Source organism: Macaca thibetana, chromosome 5, assembly GCF_024542745.1.
Source record: "Macaca thibetana thibetana isolate TM-01 chromosome 5, ASM2454274v1, whole genome shotgun sequence".
In the NCBI taxonomy this organism is placed as follows: domain Eukaryota; kingdom Metazoa; phylum Chordata; class Mammalia; order Primates; family Cercopithecidae; genus Macaca; species Macaca thibetana.
In genome coordinates this window covers 106,593,663-106,609,261 of record NC_065582.1, presented here as the reverse complement: position 1 = coordinate 106,609,261, position 15,599 = coordinate 106,593,663, and the positions used below count along the sequence as shown (strand labels likewise).

Genomic DNA, 15,599 nt, shown 5'->3' with positions numbered 1-15,599 from the left:
GTCAGCCAGGCTCTACTCTTCTTTCCTGTGGAGTCCTCAGTTAGGGCAAATGGGTTCCAGATTAAGCCTACGATGTTAACTTTCACGTAAGGTGATGTGATAACTACCTCATGGGTGTAATCACCATACATGTCTACTTGCAATATGGATGATGAACATCAGGGAATGTATTCAATCTATTCAATCCTGGTGAGTCCGATTTTACTTCCTTTCTTCCACCCTAGCTGAATACAGTGACCTGTCTTTCCCCAGGAGCCAGAGCTTTTAGTTCTTTCTTCTCATCTTCTCATTAAATACTTACCAGCATACTAATACCATATTGCAATGTTATCATTAAAGGGATGTGATTTCAAGCATCTCTGAACTCAGATTGCTACATTTTCTAGAATGACTTTGGGTCTGGGTTGTAAGACACACACAAACCTCAGTCCACCTCTGATGCACACTAAAAAAAGGCATACTTGGGCAGAGTGTTTCTTTACCTTATTTCCTGAATCTTTTCCACATCAGTGGTGATCTCCGTGAGGTTTTCAATCAGAGTCAGATTGTTTTTCAGCCAGGATATCCTGGGAGGTGGGTAGGCCTGCACCTCTACGACAAAATGTTTGACTTCATGCAGGTTGACAGCTTCCAACTGGCTAAAGGTGGGTTTGATTTCAATGAACCCTTTCTCTGTACAGGGAAGAGTTTCCATTAAATAAAGATTACCACATATGGATCCCGAGCAGCATGGACGACTGACATTTTAGAAAGCGGAATGTACCATGGACAGAAATAGTGACTCTCTTCATTTCTTTGACCTCCCTGGTAGCCTGGCGGGCAGCACATTCGTAATCTCCACTGTCTTTCACCGTGGCCTCGGGGACCGTCAAAGTGTACACCAATTTGATGGATGGGACTTTGATTTCTTCCAGCATTGTGATGCCTTTGCCTTTCTACAGCAAAAGGGGAAGAAAACCGACTTTTAAAAAGCTCGCTCCTAGGAGTGAACTCTAAGGTAGACTATGGACTCTGGGTGATACGATGTGTCAATGGAGGTTCATCAGTTGTAGCAAATGGATGGCAGGGATGTTGACAAGCGGGGAGGCTATGCATGTGTGGGAGCAGGAAACACGTGGGAAATCTCTGTACCTCTCACTCAATTTTGCTGTAAACCTAAAACTGCTCTAAAAGATAAAACCTAAAGAAAAAAAGCTAGCTGCTTAGAAAATCATGAGATTTTTTATTTTGTTTTTAATTTTTCTAGAGACAGAATCTCGCTCTGCTGCCCAGGCTGGAGTGCAGTGGCACAATCATGGCTCACTGAAGCCTCAACCTCCTGAGCTCAAGCGATCCTCCTACCTTGGTCTCCAGAGTAGCTGAGGCTACAGGCTTATGCCACCACGCCTGGCTAATTTTTAAAACATTTTTGTAGAGACGGAGTCTCGATACATTGCCCAGGCTGATCTCAAACTCCTGGCCTCAAGTGACCCTCCTGCCTCGGCCTCCCAAAGTATTGGGATTACAGGCATGAGCTACCACACCCAGCCAATTTTTTAAAAGGATAGTTAATGACACATATAAGGTGTTTGTGCTATACTGCTGAAGGATAAAGAATGTAACAAACTACTGTTTAAAGAATAACACCTATTAATTATTCAATGTTTATCTATGGATAAGAAATATTTAAAAACTTTATCTCAGTCAATCTCAGAGGCTCACATGTGTAATCCCAACACTTTGAAAGGCCAAGGTAGGAGGATCACTTAAGTCCAGGAATTCGAGACCAGCCTGGGCAATGTAGTGAGACCCTCATCTCTACAAAAAAAAAAAAAAAAAAGAAGAAGAAAAAAAAAAACCGAAAGAAAGACAAATAAAAAATAAAAGTTTTATCTCCCTAAAATATAAACAGCGATGCTCTGGGAAGTAGCCTTTCCTTTGTCTCTCCGTATTTTTACAAAGTATCTGCATTAAACCTGCATTACTTTTACAATCAGAAAAAAACATATTGTATGAAACAATACTTTGATTATATATTTGTAAGCCAAATAGCATGTACTTTGGTTTGGGAAAAAAATACTGTATCCTATAAATAAAAAGCAGTGTTTATGTGTTAGGGATTAATGGCAATCAAGTGTGAACAGAAGAACCAAATCACTCCATATTTCAGGGAAGATGTACATTTGTTGGACTGTAAATGTCCCTTTACCATGTGAAGTTTATGAGGCAATAGTGAAAATGCCCACCTTCCAATCAGATGCTCCAGGACGAATGAAAAGCAGTGGCAAATGCATGGGAGAGAGAAATGTATATAAGGAGGGAGATCAATGGATAGAAGGACAGAAAGCTGTCAAATGCCTAAAAGAACAGGGAGCAGAAATTTACAAGTCAGGAGAAGAGGGAAGAAATATATATATCTGGTTTTTGTTCTCCATAAGAATGTTAGTCATTCCTGCATTTGGGCATTCATAGCCTCTTACACATGCCTCTCTTACTCAGTGACAATGCATTCGAATGACTGAGACTCTGTGTAAATCTCCAGTGACCAAGAGGCAGCATGGTGGCTCCCTTTCCCCACTTCCATCTCCCCTCCTCCCTTCATCCGGCAATATTGGACCAGCTTCTGGTACGGTGCTTGAGATTGAGTAAAACATCATTAAACCTTTGTTGAATGATTACATAGTGACTGTTCACTGAACGTGAGCCATGCAAAGGTCAGGCACATAGGAGGTGGAACAGGAAGACACACTGTCCTCAGTGTCAACAAGGCAGAACAGGAAGGAGTGCAGGCAATAAACACTATCAAATGAATCAACCGTCAGAAGCACAGAAGCCAAGACAATGACAATTAATGACTCTCCGCAATAGTAAAATCCAGCGGTTTTTTTGCTCTTCTAATTTTTTGGTTGATATTTTGTAGCCAGAGAACCTTCCTATTTCTGTCTGACTTCTGAGAAAGAAGGCTTAGTGCACACTCTTTATGTATTCTGAAGGCCCTGGTCCAGCAACTGTCGTTTCAAACTTGCTCATTGATCAAGGAGCCCTAAAGGCTTTTTAATCAAATGTGTTCATCATAGAGGTGGGAAGCTAAGGTCTAGAGAAACTCAGTGATGTGCCCATCAGTGACAGACCCAGCACAAATGCAGGTCTTCTGAGCCCTGCTGCTCTGCTCCAAGCCATTGCACATTTTGAGGGTACCTACCACTTCTCCAGGGTAAGTCCACTGAAGGTCAACCACCTCATTGTTAAAAACAGCACAGGTGACCACAATCGTTTCCCCTGACTTATACACGGTTTTAAGAGCTTCCATTTCTAGATCCAGCTCTGATGTTGCTATAAAAAAGAACAAATACAAGGGCCTAAAAATCCATAGGACAGTAAGGATCTTATAAAGTTTGGGTGGTGGTGTTGTTTTTTGTTTTTTTAAGAAAACCCTGAAAAATAATTTGTGAACCAATTATGAATAAAAGCCCTGATCAAGATAAAATTTAGAAAATCTCACAAGGCTTGATTTTGAGATGGTATACAACAATTAGGTGTATAGTTATAATACAGAATTATAAAATAATAACAATAAAAATAAATTCCAATCACTGCATTCCTCAGCAGTGCGTTAGTTATGGTTATACTCGTCTACAATCACCTTGACTGACATACTTATTCATTTAATCAACCAACCTTTGATGATCCACACTGCTCTAGACACTTTGTTTCTATCCAATTTTTTCTTCTCTTCTTCTCTTCCACTCTGCTCCTCAGTTATTCTCAGTACTTTCCCAGAACCCAGCACAGTGCCTGGCACAAAATTAGCTGTGCTCTGATTTTAAAACAGTGTACTCTTGCTGCTACCCATTCCTCCACATAGAATAGTGGTCAGGAAATATCTGTTGACCTCAGCATGTATTATACTTCCCCAAGCGTACTAACTGTGGACATCAAAGGGTTGAAGTCTACAACTACTTTCTTCAGAATTGAAATCATTTTCCTTAAGTTACTAAATTAATCTAGGAATCTAACCCCCGAGGTGTATGCTTGTTTTAGGGCCTCCGTAGTCAGGAATGTGAATGAAAGTAAGAGGCTTATGTAAGAAAAGAATTCCTTACAGTATTTTGAAGTCAACTGATGAAACATGAAATCTTGCATGAGTAATCAAGCTTTAGCCTTTAGTAATTTTAAGCTTATTATTATAGCCATAGAGGTCACCTTGACACTGTATTAGCTGGGGTCCTAAATCCCCAAATCAGAATTTAGGATCACCAGTGGTGATGATTTTAAAAAAAAAATCATACATGCACCTGATGATTATGCCTGTTACTCTTATTTAAAGAAGGAAGGAGATGATACGAGTACCTTTTAAAGCATAAACGTTAAATGGGATGGTCTGGAACTTCTTTCCTTTGACGGTGGCCTCACAGATATAGGGCCCTACAGTGAAGGTCCCATTAAAGCCCTGTCTGCTGTTGTAGGAGGCAGGTACCACCCCCTCACTGTTGTGTAAAGTTACAGGAGTCTCAGGATCAGTTGTGCGACAAGGTATGATGGCAGAATCATCGTCCTCCACGATGACTAAATAATCCGTCATTCCTAGAGGTACAAAGGCTACATCTGGGTCTGTGGTTTAAAAAAGAATGAAGACTGCATTAGACATTAATTTCACCTTTACACATAAATCCAGAAACACTATCCCACTGGCAGTATTGATATTAGGTATGAAGTTCACCTTTACACATATATCCAGAAGAATTGCCCCACTGGCATTAGTTATCATGACAGCTACAAAGTGATTTTTAAGTGTGAATAATATCAAATTGCCTGTCTCCTGATGGATAATACTGATGATAAATATTAATACTGGATAAGAGTTGTGGCTCATGCCTTTAATCCCAGCACTTTGGGAAGCCAAGGTGGGAGGGTTGCTTGTGTTCAGGAGTTTGAGACCAGGCTGGGCAACATAGAGAGACCCTGTCTCTACAAATAAATAAATAAATACTAACCAGGAATCTAAATCAAAATTTAAACAACTAAAAACAAAAATGAACAATAAAATATTTAATAGAATCCAACTCTGTTCAAAACAGGAAAAAATATTTCTAGTTTTATTATGAAATACTTTCAAAAAACTCTTATCACCTGTAGTCAGTACGATTGAAAAGTAGCACAGAAATGTGTTTGTTAAAAAGTAATCCTTTGAGAAATACATAAAATTTAAAGAAGGAGAAGGAGAAGGAGCCTGAGAATTTCCTTTCCAAAAGAAAAACAGCTACTTAAGCTACGGTGGTAAGAAGTTCTAAGAGTCTCAAACATCAGCTGCAGAAAAGGCCCCTAAATCTCCATTATTGTGAAATCAAAAGATCTCTGTCAGACAGCGATGCAGGGGCTACTTGGATGGCGTCTGTGCTGGAAAAAGATAGGGAACAAGAAGAATTTTTGGACAATCTTACACGGATTAAAACTTCAGGGACTTGTGTGCCTTTAACATATTCACGATCCTACCATTCTCTTCACAGCAGGGGAAAATCCCTCCACACCTAGAGGATTTTCCTGAAGGAATCTAAGTGTGAATGAAGTTGGGGTGACATTCTAAATGTCTTACCTTTTCAAAACAAAGTTGTTTATTTTTTCCTTAATTGTTAAGAAGGAAGGCTCATACGAATAAGAGTATCATGAAAGAAGTAAAGAGGGTCTAGGTCCCTGGGGACACCCATAGTTACAGAGGGTAGGAAGAGGAGCCCATTAAAAACTGAAAAAGAAAAGGCAGAAAGGTAGGAAGACACACTTCTGTGAGAACCCCCTTCCTCGACCTATGCCAAAACAGCAAGGATGGCAAGAATCCTAAGCGGTTTCTGTTTTGTTCTAAAACCAAGGATTCTAGCCACAGTCCTTTTTAATTTACCCAACTGCATACTGAAATTGCCACCACTTGTGTTCAATCCTTTGTCCTTTTAATTAAAATGTAGGAATAGGCCGGGCCCAGTGGCTCACGCCTGTAACCCCAGAACTTTGGAAGGCTGAGGTGGGTGGGGCTCACTTGAGCCCAGGAGTTCGAGACCAGCCTGGGCCACACAGTGAAACCCTATCTCTACAAAAAAAATACAAAAATTTCGGCATAGTGGCTCACGCCTGTAATCCCAGCATTTTGGGAGGCCGAAGCAGATAGATTACTTAAGGTCAGGAGTTCAAGACCAGCCTGGTCAATATGGTGAAACCCCTGTCTCAAATGAAAATACACACACACAAAAATTTTTTAAATATAAAAATTAGCCAGGCGTGGTGGTGCATGCCTGTAATCCCAGCTACTTGGGAGGCTGAAGTGGGAGGATTGCTTGAACCAGGGGAGTTGAGGTTGCAGTAAGCCATGATCATGCCACTGCATTCCAGCCTGGGCAACAGAGTGAGACCCTGTTTCAAAATATATATATATATATATAACTTTTTAAAAGGAAAAAGAAAATACCTTCCAACTCTCAGAATAAATGTATATTGATAGTGAATCTGAAAAATCGAGTGTTTATTTGGAAGATATTATAATGAACTATCAGCAACTCCAAGACCGGGCTTACCTATTAATTTTTGTATACTCAACACGTAGCCCAGTGCTGGACACACTGTGAGTATGTGTGCAACTTGAATGAACTGAATAGAGATGAGTATATTTCAGATTGTTTATACAGTACCAATACAGGACATGTCATAACAAAGATGACTTTCCAAACTTAATACAGCTCTGAAATGCTAACAATGAATATTTCTTGATAATATTACAAATGATTTTTATTTCTGTGTGTTCGCTTACATCTTTCAAACTTCCTGCAATAAATATTAATTATTTATATATATGTTTAAAACCTTAGTACATTTAACAGGAAAGACAGGAAGAGAAGAAGCTCGGTCCTGGGGACCCATCCCACTCACCTGGCACATAGATGTAAATGTGCCTGCCTTCAAGCTCATTCTCTTCTGTCTGAGTGTGGTTGTAATAGCAAGTGTACAGCCCTGTGTGGGCCGCCGAGGCACTGCTCACTTCCAAGACTGTCACAAAAAGGCCACTGTTGTTTTCTTCATTTCTGATTTCCACATCAGAGTTCTCTTCTTCAGACATGGGGTACTGCCAGCTCACTTCACTCTCCCCAAAGCATCTCAGAGAAAAGGATGAATTCAGCTGCACAACCTTTTCATTTTCATTTGGAAGGATAGAGGGTAACGAAAGCTGGCAGAGGATTAGGCTCAGCCCTGCAAAAGGAAACACGTTCTGAATAGGATGCAACCAGAAAGGACGGTCTCATCCCGAGAACTGAGAGAAGCAACAGTAGCAGCTTAGATGAACAATGACCATTTCTACACAAAAATCCGTTAGCCTGGATGCCCATGAAAGGTCCCCCATTATAACAGCCACTGCATCTGCTGAGAGCAGCAAATGTTCCAGATAGCTCCACCAAGCCCCACTAGATTCACTCCTCCAAACACTCAAATGGACAGAGGATGTCTGATTCGAATTCCATATTTCAGACTCTTATGTGTAACCATAAAATATCCCAAGATGGCACAGGCTCAGGCACATATGGGTTCTTTATGGTTCACAGTCACTGCAGAGGTTTCCCTTAGTTAAAATGAGATGAGGCTGGGGTGCAGCAGCTCATGTCTGTCATCCCTGCACTTTGGGAGGTGGAAGTGGGAGGATCGCTTGAGTTCAGGAGTTTGAGACCAGCCTGGGCAACATAGTGAGACCTGGTCTCCACAAAAAATAAAAAATAAAAAAATTAGCCAGGTGTGCTGGTGCACACCTGTAGTCCCAGCTACTCCAGAGGCTGAGGTAAGAGGATCACTGGAGCCCAGGAGATTGAGGCTGCAATAAGCCTCTGCACTCCAGCCTGGGCAATAGAGCGAGAGACCTTGTCTCAAAAAAACAAAACAAAACAAAACACATGGAATGAGAACAGAGGCAAGGATATGGACTGAACAAAACACAAAGCACATCTGTGCTCAAGAATTCCACATTTTCCATTTCTTATAGCCCTTGGGCATGCTGTCTCTCCCTCATGACTTCCAGGGCCAAAGCAGGATGATGTGGATTTATTTATTTGTTTATATATTTATTTGTTTTTATGAGATGGAGTCTTGCTCTGTCACCCAGGCTGGAGTGCAGTGGTGCCAGATGATATGGATTTTAATTCACAATTAGTAAGTAAAACCCGAGTGAAAACTCTCAGTTCATCTTTGAACCTCAAATTTCAGTCTCGCTTATTTAGACTGAAACTGAACTTACTCCTTTTGAAATAGAGTAAATGTGATATAGCAAAGGAATTGAAGGTTTGCGGTCATTCTGGATAACGTCCTGCAGTTTTCTACTTCTTTTCACTCTTTTGGACTGTGTATGCAGAGTACAGATAATAAACCCATGGAGCACAGAACTTAGAAAACAAGAAACCCAAGACTGATAGAAGAGATATTTTGACTTAATTATTAATTAATGATTTGTAATCTCCCTTGGAGCCTGATGTGAGACTCCCACCCAACTTCAATATATGACCACCATAATTCCTGAAGCTTGTTAAGGTAGGATTTGTAAGCACATCTGGATCACCTGTTACTCTGTAGATGGGGTATACTTAGTGGAGCTTACATCTGTTAAATCTCTGGTCTTGCTCAATTCTACCATATCCAAATGAGTAAGACAAAGACACTAACAGGCTGAGCTAACTCCTCAGAATAGAAGAGCACTGGTTCCATGGCAAACATCTGCAGTGCATAAATATCTGGAGGAAAACTAAGAAAGTCCAGTACATCAACAAATTACCCCAATGGCATCCTTTTGATGGGAAAGTTTTTAAGATTTTCCAAGAACCAAACATTTATCTATCAATTTGATTCCTAGAGAAGATAAAGGTGACTCTGAGATTTGGAAGCAATGTAAGCATCTTTCATCAGGAGAGTTATGATTTAAGACAGGTATGATTTCTTGGGCAAGAATTTTCTATTATTTATTTTCTTTAAACATTTTTTTAAATGAGGTCTTGCTATGGTGCCCAGGCTGGAGTGTGGTGGCTAGTCACAGGCATAATCACAGTGCACTGCAACCTGGAACTCCTTGCCTTAAGGGATCCTCCCACCTCGGCTGCTCAAGGAGCTGGGACAACAGATGTGCTACCTCCCACAGTTGACCATTCCTGAATTTATCTAATCTAGCTCTAATAGAAGACTTGTCCTAGGAAAAGGAAGAGAGTAGTAAGTAAATTTAGACATTATTACTAACAACATTTCAATGCCAACATTATATATATTACTAAAACTGCCACTAGAGAGCATTCCTTTTGAAATGGAGTAAGTGCAATACAGCAAAGGGAACTGAAGGTTTGTGGTCATTCTGGATAACGTCCTGTAGTTTTCTATTTCATTTCATTCTTTTGGACTGTGCATGTGGAGTACTGGTAATAAACCCATGGAGCACAAAGCTTAGAAAACAAGACACCCAAACAAGGAACTCAGAGAGGACTGGGCTCCGTACCTGTGAGAAGACAGCCTAAGACCAGGAACGCCGGATGGGAAGTCCCCATAGCTCTGGGAAACTGGAAAAGTCAAAAGTCAACAGAAACAGCATTAGCAAATAGAAATAATCCTGGAGCCTAGTTCTCTTTGTGTTTTGCACAATAGAAAATATTAACAGCATCATTTTAGTCAAACATGTCCCAGGTTAAAATTCAAGGTTCAAACAGTAAGACACCTGAAAGATGAAAGAATCAATGGAGCCCCAAGATCATGGCGGGAGCTGCCTAAAGCCAAAACCTTCTGTGATTGCATGCAGCTTTCAAGGGTCCTTTAAACCTTTATATCAAGAATTAGAACAACAAAGAAATAAATACATATATATATATTTTCTCAGTTTCCAAACTAGAGCTGATTTTCACGTTTCGATTAATAAAGAGGTAACACCCTCTACAACTTTTAGAAAAGTTACTTGGGTTGGAGTAAATACCTTAATATTTAAGTGCCATTTTGACCTAGAATTTCTGAAACTTTCAACAATGGAGGTCATTTACAAGAGGCCTTTGTGATACTGAGGCACATACCAGGCTCAGACCTGGGCACCCAGCCCGGGTTCTCGCAGGAACCCTCGGAGAACCTGCTGGATCCCAAGCCAGGCTAAACAGGGCATGGAAAACCAGGTACAGGCATGAAAGGAGGAGGAATACAGAAAGTGAAGAAGGGAGAGAAAGTGGGAGAGATAAGTGTGACTAAATTCCTGTGCAGGGGGTAGGAGGGATGCAGTAGACTCTAGGATAAAATTAACAGGAGGCTGATCATTCATTTTCATGTTAAGGTAAAAGCACCTGTGCAAACCAAGTTCAAGAACTTTCTAATTTTCTACAGCCAAATCTGGGAATGAAGAAGAAGAGAAAGGATGGAAATTGACCGTCCATAAGACACAAATAAGGCAAAAAGTGGGAAAGAAGAAAGGAGGGAAGGGAAAAGAAAATTAAAAGAGAGAAAGAAATTAAAAGGGGGCCCCCGCTGCCCTACGGTAAAACCACTGTGAGGGACTATTCTGGCACACCGTGAAAAGACCTCTCTTCTTTATTTCTTCCCCATTCACTTTATTTTATCTCCCCCGTCATTTCTCCTTTGAAGTCACTGGTAGTGGTCACTGGTGAAGTCAGTGAGAAGGAACTGTGAATGAACTTGTAGGGGCTGGGGCCAGTAAGTTCTTGACTGAAGAAGCCACAGTAAGGGTCCTGGGCAGAGCCCCTAGTTTTAACATAGCCCCCCGAAAATCACCACGTTAGTCTTGGCCTGGGATGTACTGGATCCCTAAGTTGCTCCTAAAGTCACAGGGTGAATCCCAAAATTGAAGATCCCCGTGGGAGGCCACATGGGTTCTTGGCTTTACCCAGGAAGGAATTCAAGCAAATTTATTACGAAAGTAAAGGAATCAAAAAGGGTGGCTACTCCATAGGCAGAGCAGCCACACGAGCTGCTTAACTGAGTATACTTATGGTTATTTCTTGATTTTATGCTAAACAAAGGGTGCATTATTCATGAGTTTTCCCAGAAACAGGGAGGAAATTCCCAGAACTGAAGGTTCCTTCCTTTTTCCACCATATATGGTAACTTCCTGTTATTGATATGACATTTGCAAACTGTCATGGTGCTGATGGTATCTTTTGACATGCTAATGCATTATAATTAGCATATAATGGGTAGTGAGGATGACCAGAGGTCACCTTCAATCGCCATCTTGGTTTTGGTGGGTTTGGGCTTCCTTCTTCATTGCATCCTGGGTTTTGGGGGTTTTTTAATTTATTTATGAAACAGGGTCTTGCACTGTTGTCCAGGCTGGAGTGTACTGGCACAATCATAGCTCATTTGTATCCTTGAACTCTTGGGCTCAAGCAATCCTCCCACCTGAGTTGACCCCTACGCCCAGCCCAAGAGCTGGGACTACAGGCCTGCACCACCACACTCAGCTCATTTTTAAAAAATTATTTGTAGAGATGAGGTCTCACTATGTTGTCCAGGCTGGTCTTGAACTCCTAGGCTTAAGCAATCCTCCTGCCTTGGCCTCCCAAAGTACTGGGATTACAGGCATAAGCCACCACACCTGGCCCACATCCTGGGGTCTTTATGACTTGTATCTTGTGAAACCACCACACCCAGCTCATTTTTAAAAAATTACTTGTAAGGAAAAGCGCTTGAACCAGGGAGGCAGAGGCTGCAGTGAGCGGAGATTGTGCCATTGCACTCCAGTCTGGGTGACAGACTGAGACTCCATCTCACAAAAAAAAAAAATTATTTGTAGAGGCTGGGCATGGTGGCTCATGCCTGTAATCCCAGCACTTTGGGAGGCCAAGGCAGGCAGATCACCTGAGGTGAGTTCAAGACCAGCCTGGCCAACATGGTGAAACCCCATCTCTACTAAAAATACAAAAAAATTAGCCGGGTGTGGTGGTGTGCGCCTGTAATTCCAGCTACTCAGGAGGCTGAGACAGGAGAATTGCTTGAACCCACGAAGTGGAGGTTGCAGTGAGCCAACATGCACTCCAGCCTGGGTGACAGAGCAAGACTCCATTTCAAAAAATAAAAATTATTTGTAGAGATAAGGTCTCACTATGTTGCCCAGGCTGCTCTTGAACTCCTAGGATTAAGCAATCCTCCTGCTTTGGCCTCCCAAAGTACTGGCATTATAGGCATAAGGCACCACACCCAGCCTGCATCCTGGTCTTTATGACCTGTATCTTGTGAAACCATTCCTACCCACCTCCTATCTCATCTTGTGACTACGAATGCCTAACCTCCTGGGAATGCAGCCCAGAAGGCCTCATCCTCTTCTCACCTAGCCCATATTCAAGATGATGTCACTCTGGTTTGACCTCCTCTGATGCTAACTCATGCAATGGAGTGGGCCTAATGGGACTCAGTTTGTTCCATCACTGACTTTGGAAGCTAAAATACGTATACGTAATTACTGAATAAACTGTTTATTGTTGTTGTTGTTGTTGTTGTTTTGGGTTTTTTTTTTTTAAGACGGAGTATCACTCTGTCGCCCAGGTTGGAGTGCAGTGACAGGATCTCAACTCACTGCAAGCTCTGCCTCCCAGGTTCACGCCATCCTCCTGCCTCAACCTCCTGTTTTTTTTTGTTTTTTTAAAAAAAAGGAGGGCCAGGAGTGGTGGCTCACGCCTATAATCCCAGCACTTAGGAGGCCGAGGCGGGCAGATCACGAGGTCAAGAGCTCGAGACCATCCTGGCTAACACGGTGAAACCCTGTCTCTACTAAAAATACAAAAAATTAGCTGGGCTTGGTGGCGGGAGGCTGAGGCAGGAGAATGGCATGAACCCGGGAGGCATAGCTTGCAGTGAGCCGAGATGGCGCCACTGCACTCCAGTCTGGGCCACACAGCGAGACTCCGTCTCAAAAAAAAAAAAAAAAAAAAAAGTAAAGGGGAGAAATTCAATGTTTTCATGTATTCCTGTATTTAGCCTGAGGTGGGTTTGGTTTGGTTAGACAGGATCCAGTACATAATAGCCTAATTTGGTGGTGCCTGATTGTGTATTTTGCTCTAAGGTGGCCTACATTGCAGGAATCAGAATCCCGCTTTATTGAATGCCACCAGGAAAATACAAGAGGAAGAAAACAGTGAAAGGTAGCAAGCTTCTAATGGGAAGGGGGGTGGAGTAGATAGAACAAAAAGAAACCATTATTTAATAAGCCAAAGTTTGCATGTGCATGCTGTGTTTGTGAAGAATAACCCCGTGGTTACTTAGAGTTGATTTTAAGAAGTGGCAGTTGAGGCTCAGAGAGGTTTTGCAAATGACCCAAGGTCACACAGCTGGTGTCAGAGCCAAAATTCTAATACAAGACCTGTCTGATGCAAAAGCTGCGTCCTCTCCACTTCACCATATGGTCTCTCTCAAGGGAAGGTCGGTGTTTTAGCCATGTTCCGCCCCCGTGCGTGTCCCTCCCCCACAACTTCCTAGGGCAAATTAGACATCCCTCCCTCCCATTTTCCTTCTCTGCACCTCATAGCAGGAGAAGCACAATTATAGTACTGTGAACCCAAATGCAATTCACACAATGCTGGCTGGCTGATCACTTCTGAGGAGCCTGGCTTGTGCCTGGGATGCAGGGCTTTCACACTGCTGCGGTGGCAGCCCCAGAGCCAGGCTGGCCAGCCTGATTTACCACAATTAGCAGTAACGCTTGTGTGCTTGTACATGAAAATATCAGCCTCCCACTGACAATCCACTCAGCAAACTTCAAAGGAGACCTCCAGAGCCAGCTTGATGTCGTGGGTTTAATCACATTTAGATCCCGTATTTCTTTGGCAAGTCTTGCCAATGATGCATCTTTAAAGCATTCTCAAGCTTAAAAGAAGGGCTCACTGCTTTTCCTGCAAAACTTCTGAGGAGTGTTTTTCCCCAGCCAGACCCCACCAGATTTCCTTGTGTGCATCCAGACACGGTGGACCCACTGCCAGGGAAGATTATTTACTGACATATAAAGTGGGCAATGAAAACAGGCCCTCTGAGCAAGCCATCGGGAGGCAAATACTTAGAATCAACATGTGTTTGCTGCTTAAGATCCCAAACTCCCTTCTCTGATAACGGTGGTTCCCTGGGTAGAAATCTAGACCTGTTTGTGAAGTTTCATGTCATTACTTATCTATAACTCAGACAGTTGACTCACGAATAATGGCAGTGCTTGCCCCACAAGGAGGTAATGAAGAAAAATGGGAAAGATGGGGACTTTCCTCACCTATCAGACCTGTGTGAGGCTCTCTGGGAGTGAGTCTTGCTGTTCCTGCCACTTTTTCTACTCTAAATGCTCATTCTTAATTAGTAACTGCTATTCCGGAGCTCACCTAAAAGTCAGGTGCACAAATATAAGTAATTGAAGCTACAAATTCTGCGAAACATGGCACTATAACAATCAGTGAGAATAGGCCAGGTGCAATGGCTCACTCCTGTAATTCCAGCACTTTGGGAGGCCAAGGTAGGTGAATCACTTGAGATCAGGAGTTCAAGACCAGCCTGGCCAACATGGTAAAACCCCGTCTCTACTAAAAATACAAACATTAGCCAGGCGTGGTGGCACACTCCTGTAGTCCCAGCTACTGGAAAGGCTGCGGCATGAGAATCACTTGAACCCAGGAGGCAGAGGTTGCAGTGAGCCAAGATCACACCACTGCACTCCAGCCTGGGCGACAGAGCAAGACTCCATCGAAAAAAGAGAAAGAGGAAAAAAAAAAGAATCAGAGATAACAACCCCTTTACAGGAAAGAACAATGGATTTCATCTAAATCTTTTCTTCAATCATAATTACTTCTCTCACGACAACTACGTGTTGAACTTCAGCCCCCATCTTCAATGATCACAGCTCAAAAAGCATTTGCCATAACTTAGAGAAGCAAACTGAGAAAGAGATCCCTGCCCTGTTGACTCTCAGGCAGGTGACTTGTGCTTTTCCCCCATCCTCTTGGCCTTCTTATGCTTTCTCTCAGAAGAAAGGATGGAAATCACATTGGACTAGCCACTGATCCCAAATCTGACACTCTGTCCAACTCTCTGAACCTCAGTCTCTTCTTCTAGGAAGCACAACTAGTAAGGCCTGACTGGTTGCTTGCGCTGTGGCATTACTGTAAGGACTAAAGTACGGAGTTTAATGTAAAGTGCTTTGGTTTTCACTACTTCTTCTGCAGACTCCCAAGATATTTTAGATCAGCTCCTTCAACTTCTCCTTAACTAAGAAAGTGACGGATGCCCCAGAAGCCATATGACTTACCCTGCACTTCCTACCTCCTGGAGACATGGATCTGAACTGTGATTCAGCCCACATCAGCAGTCCACTCCCATGACCCTGTTACCTCCAGCCTGGTGTGGCTATAAAGACCATTCAAAGATAAGCCAATATAAACAGTCACAGAAACAGAGAAACAAATGCTTTGGCAGCTACTATCCTTTCTCTTTAACAGGGTGCCATCTCCTGCCCTTAAAACAGAAGTAAAGAGCCATTGGGCATGACTCTATAACCAAAGGCAATGTGCAAAGGTAGTATAAACAGACAGCAGGCGATGCAAGGCTCCATTTCCAGAAGGACTAAGAGCAAGACATTCTTCTCCTAAAGCCAG

At 42.4% G+C, this 15,599-nt stretch overlaps 1 protein-coding gene across 2 annotated transcripts in view; it reads right to left on the bottom strand.

The window, feature by feature from the left end:
- The window catches only part of PDGFRA (platelet derived growth factor receptor alpha), a 64,433-nt gene that overhangs the window by 30,568 nt on the left and 18,266 nt on the right, over window positions 1-15,599 (bottom strand). For both annotated transcript variants that reach the window (XM_050790525.1, XM_050790526.1), the window contains exons 2-7: window positions 9,482-9,542; window positions 6,892-7,209; window positions 4,330-4,590; window positions 3,182-3,312; window positions 764-935; window positions 483-672 (exon numbers count right to left, since the gene is read on the bottom strand). In XM_050790525.1, coding sequence (XP_050646482.1) covers window positions 483-672; window positions 764-935; window positions 3,182-3,312; window positions 4,330-4,590; window positions 6,892-7,209; window positions 9,482-9,530 — 1,121 coding nt within the window. In that variant the 5' untranslated portion in view covers window positions 9,531-9,542. The remainder of the gene's footprint in view (window positions 1-482; window positions 673-763; window positions 936-3,181; window positions 3,313-4,329; window positions 4,591-6,891; window positions 7,210-9,481; window positions 9,543-15,599) is intronic.